The sequence below is a fragment of the Sceloporus undulatus genome, chromosome 2, assembly GCF_019175285.1.
Source record: "Sceloporus undulatus isolate JIND9_A2432 ecotype Alabama chromosome 2, SceUnd_v1.1, whole genome shotgun sequence".
NCBI classification, from domain to species: Eukaryota; Metazoa; Chordata; class Lepidosauria; order Squamata; family Phrynosomatidae; genus Sceloporus; species Sceloporus undulatus.
The window spans coordinates 162184548-162200146 of record NC_056523.1 but is presented as its reverse complement, the minus strand read 5'-3'; the positions used below and the strand labels follow the sequence as shown (position 1 = coordinate 162200146).

Genomic DNA, 15599 nt, shown 5'->3' with positions numbered 1-15599 from the left:
GAACCGACTGCACTTGATTTGAACTGCTGCAAAGCAAGGCAAATGCAGAAAAATTGCTTTTTTTGAAGATGGAGCAAAAAGTGGTTCTTTTTAAAAGAATCGATTAGCAAGCGTGTTCAGAAAGTGGGAACAGACCTAAATCACATTGCACTGGAGGGAGAGACTAATGGCAGGTGGCTGGCAGGGGGTGTAACCCATCTCGCCCCTGTTTTTTGGGAAATCTGCCATTTTTCCCCTCTCCTTTCCCAGGACCCACCCTACATTCCAACCAGGAGGCATTCCAAAACATCCTCCATTTTGAGCATGACTTGGAAGCATGAATTTATATGTGTATCTGACTCCATCTTGACCTCTGAGGGGGAGAGAGGGTGGGCCAATGCCATCAAGCCTATCCTTAAGATACAGAGCCCTCCATCTGCCTTGGTCCAGGCCTCAGAGGGAGAGAAGAATGCTGGACCGTATCCTCTTCCCCTTAACCATTCCCTTCTCCTTTTGTGTCGTGTCTTCTTAGATTGTAAGCATGAAGGCAGGGAACCGTCTAATTAAATGATTTTATGTACAGTGCTGTGTAAATTTACAGCGCTATATAAATAAAGCTTAATAATAATAATAATAATAATAATAATAATAATAATAATAATAATAATAATAATAATGTATTTTTAGCTTTTGGGGGTGTGTGGGTGTGTGGAGATGTGACATCACCCATTTTTGCTGACAGGTCCTCCATGTGAGTTGAATGTTTGGCTATGAAAAGAACCCCCTCCTCTCTTTTCATCTCTACTCTCCCTCCCTCCCTCCCTCCCTCCCTCCCTCCCTCGGTGGCTCCTCAGTGGCCCAAATCCCTTGCCATTGGGCTCCCAGTGATTTCATGTGATGCCAGCCTTAAATATGAGTGCAAGGGTTCTGGCACTAAAAGCACTCATATATAAATGTCAATTCACGCTTCTTAGTCCTGCCCCAAATGGAGGACCCATTCTAATTCCTCCTAGACAGAAGGTAGAAATGAAGGATGTGCCCTGGGAAAGGAGGACGACCTCTGGTCACCCTGACCTGGAGTCATTTCCCCAGTCTTTCCATTTAAACAATGGTTGTGAGAGTGGGGGAACACACCTAGAGGCGCGTGGAGGGAATGGAGCCCCAAACCTTTTAATTTGGCTCCCGTAACCAGGATGACTGATGTCCTCACCACCAAGGAGGACAAGGCTCCCCCTTCTCTGGATATGCCTCGCTCTCTCTCTTGTTGAGAGTAGTTGGGCGGCAGCAGTAGCAGTGAAGGCAAAGGAGGATGAGGAGGACCCTGTCACTGCTAGACCTGCTCCTACTGCTCACCAAGGAGGAGGAGAGGAGCATCTTTGCTCCTCAAAGGCACCCATGAGTGCTGCGGAGACCTCCTCCTCACCACCGATGACACAATTTGATTGACAGCAGCACAAATCAAGTGGGAACAATAATTGTGTCAAAAAAGACACGAATTCATGGAATAATGAAATAACATGCTTCCATAGTGGGAATTACGCATCAGCCTGAATAGATTCAGATACCTGGTGTCAATGCAACTCACAAAGTGATTTAAATGTAAGTGGGGAATGGCCCCTTGGAAGTGATTTCCACTTGCTTCGGTAGAATTTACTTTAATTAGAAATGCTTAGGTTTGAACTGTTTTTTTTTAATCAGTTTGCAAACTACTTTACAATCAAAATTGTGCTGTGCAGTCTACAAGGATGATAGACTGGTGTTATTCCCATTTTACTCCTGGGAAACTAAAACTGAAAGACAGCAGCTGATATAGAGTCAAACAAGGGATCCATAGGATACAACCATCTCAACGTCCCAGTTTCAGGTCCTGCTTTCTTTCTATAGCAGGATTTGGGAAGGTCGAGCCCATGGTGTACATACAGCCCCTGGGGGCCTGTTTTGCACCTAGATCCCTCCATTTAAAAAATGGCCTAAAACTGCTACCAAAAAATCACTGTTAGGGCCACCTTGCCTCCACTATAGCCACAATCCTCCCTGCAACCCTGCAAAATAAATAAATAAATAAATAAATAAATAAATAAATAAAAGGGGGGCTGTATTTTAGATTATTTCACTTTTGGTCATACCAGAACCAACAGTGCCAACTGTGGGGAGGGAGGAATGAGCCTCCCTCTCTCTGAAATTGCTGAAAAGCTTGAAATGCTTGTACAATTGGCCATTTATAAAGCTACTGATAGGTTTATTAATTATAATCATGCCCTTCCCTTCCTTCAGAAAACTCAAGATAGCAGAACCAAGGTTCCCAGCGAGGCCCAGATTTAATTATTGCTTTGACAGGGACAGTTCCAATTATTCCTCTGCCATTTCACATTTTCATCTGATTTTAAAATGTCTCAGTTTCTCTCTCCTCCATCCACTTTCACCCTTTGTTCTCAGTTTCCTACAAGCTGAGTTCAAAGTGTAAAAATAGAGAGGAGAGGAGAGGGTGGAATCTTACCCCTCCCAGTAGACTCAGGCAAAAGCAAACTGCTGCAGCCTCTCCTAATTTATGTATTCATCCTTATTAACAACTTTTGCCCTCTTGAACACACTGTCATGTTGCCTGGCAACACATATTCCAGTTTTCAACTGTGAAATGTTGGAGGGTTTGTTATAGTCATAAATGGACTTACAGAAAATACTGTTAATTCCCTCACAATGTCCTTCTCACCATGGGGTGGAAGTGACCTGAGTCCTTAAAGGCCATACTTGTGAAGCAGAAACTCTGGCATGTTCTACTGGGCTGGTAAGGGATTGCATAAAGCTCAAAGGGCAGACTGTGTGTTACCTGAGAAGCACCTTAGCTAAGTATAAAGAGGATCAGCAGCAGACAAGTGATCCATTATTGAAATTTATTGTTTTATTTATTTATATCCTGTCTTTCCCCCCTCATATTGGGATTCAAGAGAGCTTGCACAACTAAATGATGAACTGACTATAAGAATTATGTATAGAATTAGTGCAGTGAGCTTTGGTGGATGGAGTATCCGATTTTCAAAGTACTTTTAAATCATTATGGGACAACTGTTGCAGAAGTGCAAAAATTCTCCTAGGAAGGTACACTTCCAGTGACAGTCCATGTTTTTTATACCTCCATGACAAAATGGCAATAACTTCATGCCTGCTTATTAATGCCATATTAATGACATTTGACCTGGTGCCTCTTCATAATTGAGCTAAACTGAAAAAAGAAGAAATTCTTTTCAAAATATTTGAAATATTTTCAAAATGTTCAATACCATTACAGTTCCAAGGCCCCCTAAGTAGTTACCGTATTTTCCGTCATATAAGACAACTGGGCATATAAGACGACCCCCAACTTTTCCAGTTAAAATATAGAATTTGAGATATATTCGCCATATAAGACTACCCCTCTTCCAATGCACACCAAATTAAAAAAAAATCAGATTTGATTTCAATATGGTAATTTTAATTCAAATGCTTATGACATGCAGGTACTTAGCAGGAAAACGTGTTGTATACAAAGCCTGCTTGGATTGGTCAGTTCTCCCTGCCAGACCAGCCCTCCCTGTCTCCAAGACTGTCAGAGCAGTAGTGCAAACACGGCTCTTTTTTCCATACCCCAGGCATCCCGGATGCCTGCAGCTTGCTCTGCCCTTCACTTACACCTTCCCAGTGAGGTGCTCCCTCACCTCGTCATCAGGACCGTGTTAAGTCACTTCTTTCCCCAAATCTGGACGAGTGAATTTTCTTCTACTGTACTTGTACAGCGCTGCCCTTGCTGCTTTCATATGGTTGCCTCATATGGCGGGGATGCAGCCATGGACGTTTTTGAGCTCCCGCCACCATATGTGGTGACTGCAGATTCTCCAGTCTGGCTCGGAGGTTTCAGCACCTGCCCTATAAAACGACACCTGGTGTATAAGACGACCCCTGACTTTTGAGAAGATTTTCCTGGGTTAAAAAGTAGTCTTATATGTCAGAAAATACAGTAGTTACTGTTATGGTTGCACTTGTAATAGAGCAGCTTTTTACTTTCTTGTTGTTCAAATGTAATTTTAAAAAAATCAGAATAATACAAACCACTGGCCTGAGGTACAAGGCACACTTAAATTGTAAAGTCACAATTGTCTTTTAACTATACAAGTAATTTTAACAGTTACACCACAAAAAGGATTCTGGTCCTTGCCAATGGCATTACTGTCCAGGACGTCACCTGGTGCAGGAGGTGGGCCAAAAGGGGCATACCCACTCACCTTGCAGCCAAGAGCCAGTTTACTCATGAGTAAAATGGAGCATGGTGTGTATGTTTGTGTGTGGGGGCTGCTCTGGGCACTCTCCCTCCCTTCCAGGCCCCATTTTACACATGAGTAAATCGGGGTGCTCTGGGCATGTTCCCTCCCTGCTGGGCTCTGGCTTACTCATGAGTAAAATGGTGGGCAGCAGAGAGGGGGTGAACTTGGACTCCCCACACTCCCCTAGTGATGCCACTGGTCCTTGCCCAGCACTGCTCCATGCAGGTGGCTGCTAGTGGGATGGCTTTTACTACACCCCTCTTTCTCCTCCTCTGCTGAGTTAATTGAGTGCAAGCTACATTTGCCCTTTGAACTCAGTTTCTAGTATGTAAAGTAAGGAGGAAACTGGGAGGAAAAGAGAGAAACTAGGACATGTTAAAACCAACTGAAAAAGTGGAATGTCAGAGGATTGAACCTGTCAGATTAGGACTGTTGGAAGGTTATGAGGCTGAGGACTGAGAGTACTAGTAGCTGTGCTAGCATGTGACAAAGGGCTGGTGTCTGGGAGAGATGTTGTGCTGCCTCTGGGATGGAACTCCAATTTGCCTCCATCCATCTAGTGACTAGCTAGATCATGTTAGCGCTTGGAAATCACAAGTAAGGCTGTCGCTTGTAACTGTGGCAGAGAGAGGAGCCTTCCTGCATAAGAATACAAAACAAAGCAAAACCCTTGCATCCTACACTGCCCATTTGGGAAGCCTGAGCTTCTAGACCCCAGGCCTCCAGCTAAATGGAGGACTCCCCCTGCTGTGGAGTCTGTTCATTTTCTTGCTCTCACAAGGGAACATTAAGCCTCCAGGATGCCCCCAACCTCTCTTAAACCCATGTCTTCCTGTCCAAGGGTTTAGCATCCTCTTCCATGGAGTCATCACTGTGTCACTTTTTCAGATAACACAAGTTTTAATGATTCCACATTCAAAAAATAATTTAATGAGTAAGAGTAAAGTTGCTTTATTGGAGTAACAATGAATGGTTTCTAGCTATTTTCAAAAGTTATTTTGCGTGGGCATTTTAATAGACATGTTGAGAAGAATTTTCCAAGCTTTTACTCCATTCATTCTTTAGTCAATCTGAGGGGGAAGAGGTCTCAAAATGTTAACAGAAATTAATGCCAAAGCAGTAAATGGCACAACATGTACTGTAACAGATTGGTTGATTTCATAATAGCAAAGAGCTACTTTGCAGTGAATAATGGAACAAAATGCATTTAAAAGGTAACTTTCCATATTCTGGATCAGGGGTTTGTGTGTATGACTATAAAAACTACAAATGAATGAGGATAAAAAATTCTGGGTTACTGAATGGGCCTTCACTTCTTCTGACCCCATGATGTCCCCACCCCACCCCGGCCTTGCCTTTAAATAAGGTCAGGCCTAGTCCGCTGCCAAAATGTACCCTTGCCTCACCTCTTCTCCATACAGTCATAGGCAAAGCTACCTTATCCTCCCACAAGTAGAAAGGGAAAATAAAGAAAGAGAAAGAAAACATGTCTAGCAAAACCCAAACAATTTTCACTGCCTATATTCAGCACTAGAAATGCCTGATGAGAAAATTGAACCCCTCTGGAAAAATGCCACTGTAGCCCAAGGCATGTGTGTTAAAAAATTATAGAAACATGGAACAGCCCACATGTCAAAGAAAGCTGAAATATTTCAAAGGCGTGTGTTTGGGGGGGGGGCAGATATTAGTAAAGAAGTCTTCATCTTGATGTGTATGCTCAAAGAGAATGAAATCAGAAAGCCGGCCCTTTTTTTAACTACAAACAATTGGGCCTGTTGTAAGTTTAGAGAATTTTACTATCTGAGAATGAAAACCTGAACAGAGCCCAAACATACATACAGTAAATTCTTCCTTGTGCTGTGAACCTTTGTTATATTTCTAATTTTAACCTCACTCTGTATACAGAGAGGAGTGGGACTGGATCCAAAGCCTTTCTGGCTCAGAATCTATGGAAAATATGGATCATTCTGCAGAGTGCCCAACTCGACTGTTCTTTGAGCTCCAGATGGCAATGAAAGCTCTCCTTAAACAGATCAATCTACCTCTGCGACAGGTATTATGTGTTGTGATGCTTACACCCCTGTTCATTCCAAATGGTTAGGGTGATTTGAAGGAATACTATCTGATTTTATATGGTTTTCCTCCCCCACCTCCTCCATTTGCTTCAACAGTCTAGGACAGATTCAAGATCAATTTTGTTTGCCAGGAGTGTTCTGCTTATTTAGGACGTCTGCATTTTGCTCCTTATAGAAAGGATGCAGGAAGGCTCTATTATGGACTTCATGCCTAGGTTGGCAATGCATGCTTTCATCATGCTGCTCTGAACTACACTCTGAGCCCAAGGTGAAAGCCTAGCATAAGAGTTTACTGCATGCATGGTTGTAATTCCCACTGTCAAAAGTAGTGGCCTTTCACAAGGGGCTAAGCTAATTTAGGATTGGCTTCTGAGTGAAATGTTGTTTGAGGTTATGTTTGCTGGGCACTGGTTTCCAGTGAGTCAGTCCTGTGATTTCTTCTATGTACATCCAGGTCCCTAGTCTTCCATGTGCAAGAACATTTCACTGAGCCACAGGAAATATATATATATATATATATATATACACACACACACACACACACACATACACACACACACACACACACACACACACACACGCTCTCTCTCTCTCTCTCTCTCTCTCTCTCTCTCTCTCAGGGGAAGGCAATGGCAAACCTCCTCTGAAAAAATCTTGCCAAGAATACCTCATGATACATTCACCTTAGGTTCGCCATAACTCAGAAGCAACTTAAAGACACACAACAACAACAGTGATAGACAGACAGACAGAGACCAGACAGACAGACAGACAGCTTTATATACATGGTATTTTATGAGTCTGTTATGCATTCCAGTTCAGCTGTGATATCTGAGAGCAAACAGGCTTGAAGCAAACATGTCTAGTGGTCAATGTTTCACTGTTTACACAGCCTCCTGAATCAGGAACATTATCTGATGACATATATCCATTCCATTATAGAAAATATTTGTGGAAATGTAGCTTATGTGTTTACAGAGACAACAGCCTTTTGTAGATGATATGATATGTGTCAGTAAATCAGTCCACAGGGAAAGAGAAAAAGCATGGTTGTTTTTCTTTTAATGTTCATCTTCAAGTTTTTCACAAAACAGAGTTTTGTCAAAAGCAGACCACAGTAAGCTTTTATTACTGTTATTCATTAAATTCATCAAATTCATTGATTGTGTCTACTAACCTCCATGTTCCTCCTGACCTCCCTGCATGGATGGAGCTTGCATACCTACTTGTGAGTACTAGCACAACATGCTGCCCAATGTGTATAGATATATAGCTCAGAAGAAAACTTCATGCATACAGCTTGAACTTGTAGGCAATGTACAGGAAAGCTGGTCATTCTGTGGAGGAGCCCTGGTGGCGCAGTGGTTAAATGGCGGTACTGCAGCCACAATGTTGTAAGATCCTAGAGGAGGGCTCCGAGGTCCACCCAGCATTCCATCCTTTTGTAGATCAGTTAAATGAGTACCCAGCTTATTGGGGGGCAATTGGTTTACACATTGTAAACCACTTAGAGAGTGCTAGTTCACTGATAAAAGATATAGAAATGTACTTGCTATTGCTATTGGAGATTAAAAAGTATGATCCCACTTTCCAACATTGTTCATGCTATTTACATAGGACTACAACTATACTGATCCAGAGACTAGATTCTATCCAATTTGTGGCTTTCCAGATACTGTCTCCCATCAGCTTCACCTGTGCTGACTAGGGTTGAAAGGAACTGTACTTAGGCTACACTTCCTCTACATTCATTACAGTTTTTTGTATAAATCAAAACCACTTCTTGGCTACACTATCCACAGACCAAGTTCAAATGACAAGGGCACATGAAGACACATTCTCAATGTGTCCCTCAGAACTACCTCTTGCTCCCTTGCTGACATTTTGGAGATTATCGCACTGCGTTCTGAGAACGTTCTGATCATGTGATGAGAACGGAACGCATTTGAGAATACGCACGTATGTGTTCCAATCGGGTTCTCAGAACGCTTAAATGTGTTCCAAATGTGTTCCAGGAGGGACGCGATTTGAATGTGTTCTGAATGTGTTCCCAGAGAGCGAAACGTGATGAAAACGTTCCAAGAGAAGTGTGTGCGGTATTCTTATCCGTTCTCAAATCCGTTCCCTCATTCCCTGTCTTCTGATTGGCTGAAAGAATGACAGGCAGGGAGGCAGGGAGCAGGAGGCGAGCGCGGCAGTGAGGGAAGGTGTGTGTGTGTGAGGGGGGAAAGAAGGAGGGAGGAAGGGAGGAAAGGGAGGAAAGGTGGGACAAGGAAGAGAAGAGGAAAGCGGGAAAGAGAGGGAAAGAAGAGACCCAGAGCGAGAGCAAGAGGGAGAGGGTCTGGCTGCTTCTCGGGGGTCTCTAGTGTCATGTCCAGTGGGGCTCCTGTGCTGTCACAAGCAGGAGGCAGGGATGCCCAGGACCTTCTCCTCCTTCCCTCCAGGAGGAACCAACAAAAGCTCCTCTGTTTGGAGCACCACACAAAAGCAAGCAAAAAACTCCAGAATTCCATAGCAAAGAGCCAGACAAGAGTTAAGCGGGGAGGGAAGCTCACAACCTGAAGGCACACATTACATGCACACACACAGGAGCAAAAGGGTGTCAAGCTGCCAAAAGGGGAAATGGGATGACAGCAGAGGACTCTTCTTTTCTAACCGGTTAAAAGCTGCTAGGGCTGCCGGGGCTCTGCCCTGGCCCAGTCCCCCCCTGGCAACTTGCTTTCCTTCGGCTTGAAGGGACCTCCATGGAGCTCCTCCTTCCCCAAGGAAGAGGGACCAGGGCAGAGAGCAAGAGGGAGAGGGTCTGGCGCTTCTGCGGGGGGCCTCTGGTGTCAGTCCAGCGGGGCTCCTGTGCTTGCAGCCTGCAGGAGGCAGGGATGGCAGGGATGCCCAGGACCTTCTCCTCTTCCCTCAAAGAGGGAACCACAAAAGCTCCTCTGTTTGGAGCACCACGAAAAGCAAGCAAACAACTCCCAGAATTCCATAGCAAGAGCCAGACAAGAGTTAAAGCGGGGAGGGAAGCTCACAACCTGAAGGCACACATTACATGCACACACACAGAAGCAAAAGGGTGTCAAGCTGCCAAAAGGGGAAATGGGATGACAGCAGAGGACTCTTCTTTTCTAACCGGTTTAAAGAGCTGCTATGGCTGCCGGGGCTCTGCCCTTGGCCCAGTCCCTCCCTTCCCTCCGCTTGAAGGGACCCCGTGGAGCTCCCTTAAGCCCAGGCTGCCAAGGAGGGGACTCTGCCCTTGGCCCATCAAGTTACATAGGTTTTATCCATTTTCTCAAACATATGCCAGCATATGAACCCCACGTTTTATAGGGGCTTGCCTTCCTTCCCTCCCAAGAGAATCTTCGGAGGGAAGACTTCTCAGTGAGCGCGAGAAGCATCTCCCGGCCAGAGTCCCTAGGCTAACTGAAATCCCCCACCTCCCTTCCCCATAGAAATCAATCCAAAAACTGAGTTTAAAAGGAGCAGAGGAGAGCCTTTTGGGTCTGCATCGGGGAGAGATTTTAAACTCCTTTTGGATTCTTTCCATGGGGAAAGAGGGAGAGAGAGAGATGGCAGACAATCCCATAGCCAGTATCCTCTGCCCCCCCCCCCAGATGAAGACCATAGGGCTCACTGCTCTTTTAAAACTCGTTTTTGGATTGATTCCTATGGGGAAAGAGGAGAGAAGGAGAGAATGGCAGGACAACCCCATAGCCAAGCATCCTCTGCTCCCCCCAGATGAAGACCCATAGGGCTCACTGTCTTTTAAAACTCCGTTTTTGGATTGATTCCTATGGGGAAGGGAGGTGAGGGATTTCAGTAAGCCGAGGGACTCAGAGAGGCGAGCTCCATGGCCCAAGCTCCCTTTTCCCTCTTTCCGGGGGCAGCGCCTCTCCCGAGCCGTCCAACCACTGAGAGGCGACGCATCAGAAGAACAGCCCAACAAAACTTAATACAAGTTACAAACCTCTTCCTGAGAATGGGTTTTTCAAGCCAAAAGGATCGCAGTTGACGAGTAAACTGCCGTTCTGATCCCGTTCTGATCAGTTTTGATTTCTAATGCGGAATATCCGTTCCAGGAACGTTTTCATCACGTGATGATATGGAACTGTCCTCAGAACGCAGTGCGATAATCTTCTTTGTCTGGAATCCTATTGGTGATATAAGCTGACATAAAATCCTATGCACTTCATAATTAGAATATGGCTGGTAAATTGCATTCTAGATATTGTTGTACTACAACTCACATCATCCCTGTCCACTGGCATGCACACTATGGTTGATGTGAGTTTGAATCTAATGCTCAGAGGACCACAGTATCCCAATTAGTGCTTTAAAAGATTTATGTGGCCTTCTTTGTTTTGAAACATGCATATTCTGGGCAGCACTCTCTTGTACATAAAAGTCAGGATTTCTCTTCAGGAATCTTCTTCTGAGATGTACACCTATGTGTTCGTGCTTATCTGAAATGAGCCAAGTTTTCTTTCTTTTTCCTAAGTGGTTGTTATACTGAAAAAAGGTATCTCATTTGGAAAAGGCAACAAGGTTAGACATAGCCAAAACTGATCCCACACCTTAATTTTGGATCAAAGTAGATTTTGCTCAAATATACACTGGGGCCATTTGATTTAATTTTTTTTCCATTATGACTTATTAAATCTCTTTCATTGCCCCATTTGGTGACAGGCTAAGGGTGGCTGGGGGAGGAAAGTAGGCAGCCAAAAAGACGGGCTGGGGAGGCTGCACAGCTTTGCTAACCAGCTCCTAAATTGAATGTTAAAGGTTTTTAATTGAATTCATTTTCTTGTTTTCACATAATTATACAATCATAATCTTGAAAAGCTCATGGAGTGTGATCGTTTTCTGGCTAATAAGAAACATAAATGTTATTTTCTGGGGGGTGGGAAGGGTGTGTGTGTGTGTGTTTTACTGGGTGTGTGTGTTCTAATGGAACATTACAGCTTTAAATCTTTATTTTATGAAGTAAAATTAACACAGAGAGAGAGAGAGAGACAGGCACGCACACACATATATATTTATGTTTTATAATAAACGCCAGTCTTAGTGTTATGCAACTTTGCTCTAAATGCTTTACACCAATGTGTGTGTGTGTGGGGGGGTGTTGATATAAATACAGCGTTGTAACTCTTGCCTCCCCTTCTCTTTCCCCCCACCCCCATTTCTTCTCTGTGCGTGTCCCTCTGCAGGCTAAGCTCTTCCGTCTGTACACACAGGAGGTGTTGGAACTGGGTCACAATGTGTCCTTTCTTCTCTTGCTCCCTCCCTCAGACGACGTCTGCACTGCCCCAGGACAGAATAACCCTTACACCCCGCACTCAGGATTCCTTAACCTCCCTCTTCAGATGTTTGAACTCGGTATACTACCTTGTTTCACCTAGAAATATTAGCCCAGTTGCCTTATAATAAAAATCACAAAGTTGTATCTGTTCCCTTCCAGCCTTTGCCTCCCCCCATCCCAGAGGAGAGTCAATAAATCACGTGATGATTTCTTGGCAACAACTTTTTTTCCAATTTCTTACTCTCTGTCTGACTACAGACAAGGAATAGAAGAGGTATAGCTACCAGATTACATGCTCTAGGTCATAACTATTGGAATGCAAAAGCCAGAAGTTATCTCAAGCAACAAGCAACTTTTTACCATAAGCAGATAGAATAAGCCCTACTGAAAGGGACATGCTAGGCATTGTTCAGTGGAAGCAAAATGATCCACACTGTCTTAACAGTGCTTTTGTCTTTAAATTACTGTAGGAAAAGACGCTCTTCACAACTGGATCTCACTTTTTCTCAGTGACCACACAGGACAGAATTTGATGTACCCAATTACCCTAACATTCAGAATTAAGCACACAACGCTTATACCAACCACAACCAGATTTGAAGCCAACATTTCTAACATCAACACCCTTTTAATCAAATATTGAAAATTCACCAAATTCCAGTTTTGAACAATAAATCCTGCATTTTTTTTTCAAAAGTGTGCAACAAGTGGTCAACTGGCATGTTAGGCCCCCCCTGTCACGCTATATGCTGTGCTAGGTGGATCATTGATTTATTTTAGTATGGGTTTGCTTAGTTCACTTCTCCCTCACATATCCAAAAACTACTTGAGATACTAAAAAGAGAGATTACAGAGTAGGCTGTAGCTAGAATACTGTTGGTGACATAGACACATTTTTTGTGTGCATGTATGCTTTTATAATCCTTGTGCAAGGAGCTATCCTTTAGTTCCATGTGCACTGCCCCCCACTGCTCTGCAAGCCTGCTGCACTGAATGACTGGGACCAGGGACAGGACACCTGGGAGGGGGAAGAAAAGATCCTCGTCACTCTGCATCCATGAGTGAATAGCAGTTCTCCCCCACCAGGGCACTCACTGGATATTCAAGAGATGCTATTCTTGAACATCCAGTAACTACCCTGGTGGGGAAGAACTGCTAATCACTCATGGATGCAGAAAAGCATCTAGCTGGTTCCTGAGCACCCACACGCACACACACTCTGCCCCCACCCACTAAATGGCCAAAGGAGCACAAGGCAGACTTTTCGAAAAGGCTGGTGTGCCTGGAAACCCTGTGGCCAGGCAGAACTGAATGGACAGAGCATTGCACTCCACCCCACAAGATGTAAGAACACAACTTGAACTTTTTTTTTTTTTGCAAGAACAGTAAAACAAAGGAAGATCAGCACTAGCACTGCCTACAGTAGAACTATCGTGATTGCAATGCAGATTGCATGACTCAGTGATAGACCATGTAAGATACATACATATATACATACATACATAGGTTATGTATATAATCAAGCTCAGACTCTCTGTCACTGAAATGCAGATATTAAGATCCAACCACCCATTCTGTTCCTCCTCCCTTGATATCCAGTGCATTTTTCATTTGTAAAATATAAATTCTCTGCAAAATGACATCAGGGTAGAGTGTAGACATTAAACATAAATGCAAGCAAATGCATAAGTACACATTCACAATACATAAAAATCAGGTCCTTCCAATGCTAAAGTAACTCAGCTCTGCTCATCGGTGATGTTTTTTCATTAGCCTTTTATTCCCTCACCACCCCCCATGTCATTCAGTTCTCTCTGCCCTTCAAACCTTGCCTACCAGTACTCTTGCTGGATTTTTGCTGGTAAAGCAAGGCTGTTATTCTCATCTGTACCCCAGATAATTATGAGCTTTTATCCTAACTTGACTGTCACCCTCACAGTACCAAAAATCAACATCTGATGGCAGTCTTCCCCACAGGATTGTTATCATTGTAGAACATTTATCATCCTTGTAAAAATCAAGACTTAAACTGGGGTGCATGCAAAGCAGGCAACCATGGGACTTCTTTTAACTAAGTCCTCCTACAAATCCCCCAAGAGCTTGGAGAATACTGGAGTTTATCAAACAGGAGGAATTTCTCTTAAATTTGGATGAAAAGAAAGTGGGGCCAGAACGCATTCACTTAAAGTCGCTAGTTACGTGCAATTACGTGAATACACATTGCATTTGAACTGGCTCCCCATTGCCCAAAAATAGCATATCATTGCCCGAATTTGAATGTGGCAGTCTATCACGCAATAAAGTGAAACCACATGATTGCATTCGGACTGACTTCCCATTGTCCGAATTTGCATGTGGTGGTCTATCATGCAATAACATTAAACTCCATGATTGCGTTCAGATTGCCATCGGCTTATACTTCCAATTCCCCTTGTCTGATAAACTCCACTGTTTCTGTTACTGTTATGAAATACAACGGAGGAATTCTGTGGGTTGTAGTCCCTAACAGTAACTTCTCCAAGCTCTGAAGATCATGACCAGAGATGGAGCATCATACTTAGATTAGTGCAAGCTTTGAAGACAGCAGAACAGTGTTGTTGTCCACAATGAGGATTCAGCAGACTTTGCTCATTTGTCTCACTGCTGTAAATTTATGTTGCGGGACTGTGGGGAGAATTCCAATAAAAGCTCAATTTTACTTCCCCAACAAAAAGTAACTGATTGCATGCCCCAGAGCAGGGGCCATTTTCTGTCTGATTTATTACACGTTTCTCCCCAGTGCCCATAAAATGGCTGTGATTCACCTCCCAAATATTGGAAGCTTCCACTCCCCATTAGTTGGTGGCTACCGGATCTATAATTGTGAAACCACAAAGGGGCTACACTGAAGTAACATTTGTTATAGTAACATTAAGAGCCTGGCTTCCAACCACAGAAGCTAGACGCTTCAGTTCTGAAACTGAAACAGCAGCTGTAATTTTACTAATAGTGCCACAGGCATGGGGTAAGCTGTTAGACCACATGTCAGTCAAAAGACTAATACAGCAGCTATCCCTGTTGAAAGAGAAGGAGCTAGCCAGGGCTTCCTCCTCCATTTTCAGACTTTTGTGGGCTCAGCCCAGCCTGCCAGTAATCTTATTGACAAAAATACATATACAGTTTTGATTCCAATTTAAAATAAACACATTATCAGAATCAGATATAGAGATTTTTGTCTCCAGGCTGCAGACAGATGATAGGATTTTAGAGAATTTAAAAAGTAATGTTGCTTCCCATGGTGTGTGCATGTGCCTTTAAATCACCTGTCGACTTATAGTGACCCTCATGAATTTCATAGGGTTTTCTTAGATGTACCACATCTATAAATATGACATCTCAGATTTATTGGTTTCACCATCATTTATGGTCAACTAGGTCTGCCAGAATTTTTTAAAAAAATATCCCCTCCCCATCCAGCCAGTAAGGCATAGTGGTCTGAATGTTGGACTGCACTCTGGAGATCAGGGTTTGATTCCTAGCATAACCATGAAACCCACCGGAAGACCTTGGGCAAGTGACATGCTTTCAGCCTCAGGGAAAGGAAATGGCAAACGTCCTCTGTACAAATCTTGCCAAGAAAACCCCATGAATCAGAACCAACTTGAAGGCACACAACAATAACACAACAAAGACTTATTAAAGCTAACCCATAACTGAGCTTGGCTAGGCACACAACAAAAGCCCTGGCAGGGTTTTAAAAGAATATATCCCCTCCCCATCCAGGAAACCTTACAGGAAAGTTAAGGAAAGTTTACCGAAGTTGAGGAAGATTACTGAACATGTCTATATCAATCAGACCTTTCATGAGTTGCCATGTTGGGTTAAAGGTTAGTTCACCAATCACCAACATTATGGAAAAAAATGTCAAGAAACAGTGTGACTGTCTAGTCCATGTGCAAAAGGACATAGATCTGGTAG

At 43.5% G+C, this 15599-nt stretch overlaps 1 protein-coding gene across 1 annotated transcript in view; it reads left to right on the top strand.

The window, feature by feature from the left end:
• ANKFN1 (ankyrin repeat and fibronectin type III domain containing 1) overlaps positions 1–15599 on the top strand; it is a 133514-nt gene that overhangs the window by 94838 nt on the left and 23077 nt on the right. The window contains exons 13-14 of the mRNA XM_042453477.1: positions 6180–6327; positions 11551–11719. Coding sequence (XP_042309411.1) covers positions 6180–6327; positions 11551–11719 — 317 coding nt within the window. The remainder of the gene's footprint in view (positions 1–6179; positions 6328–11550; positions 11720–15599) is intronic.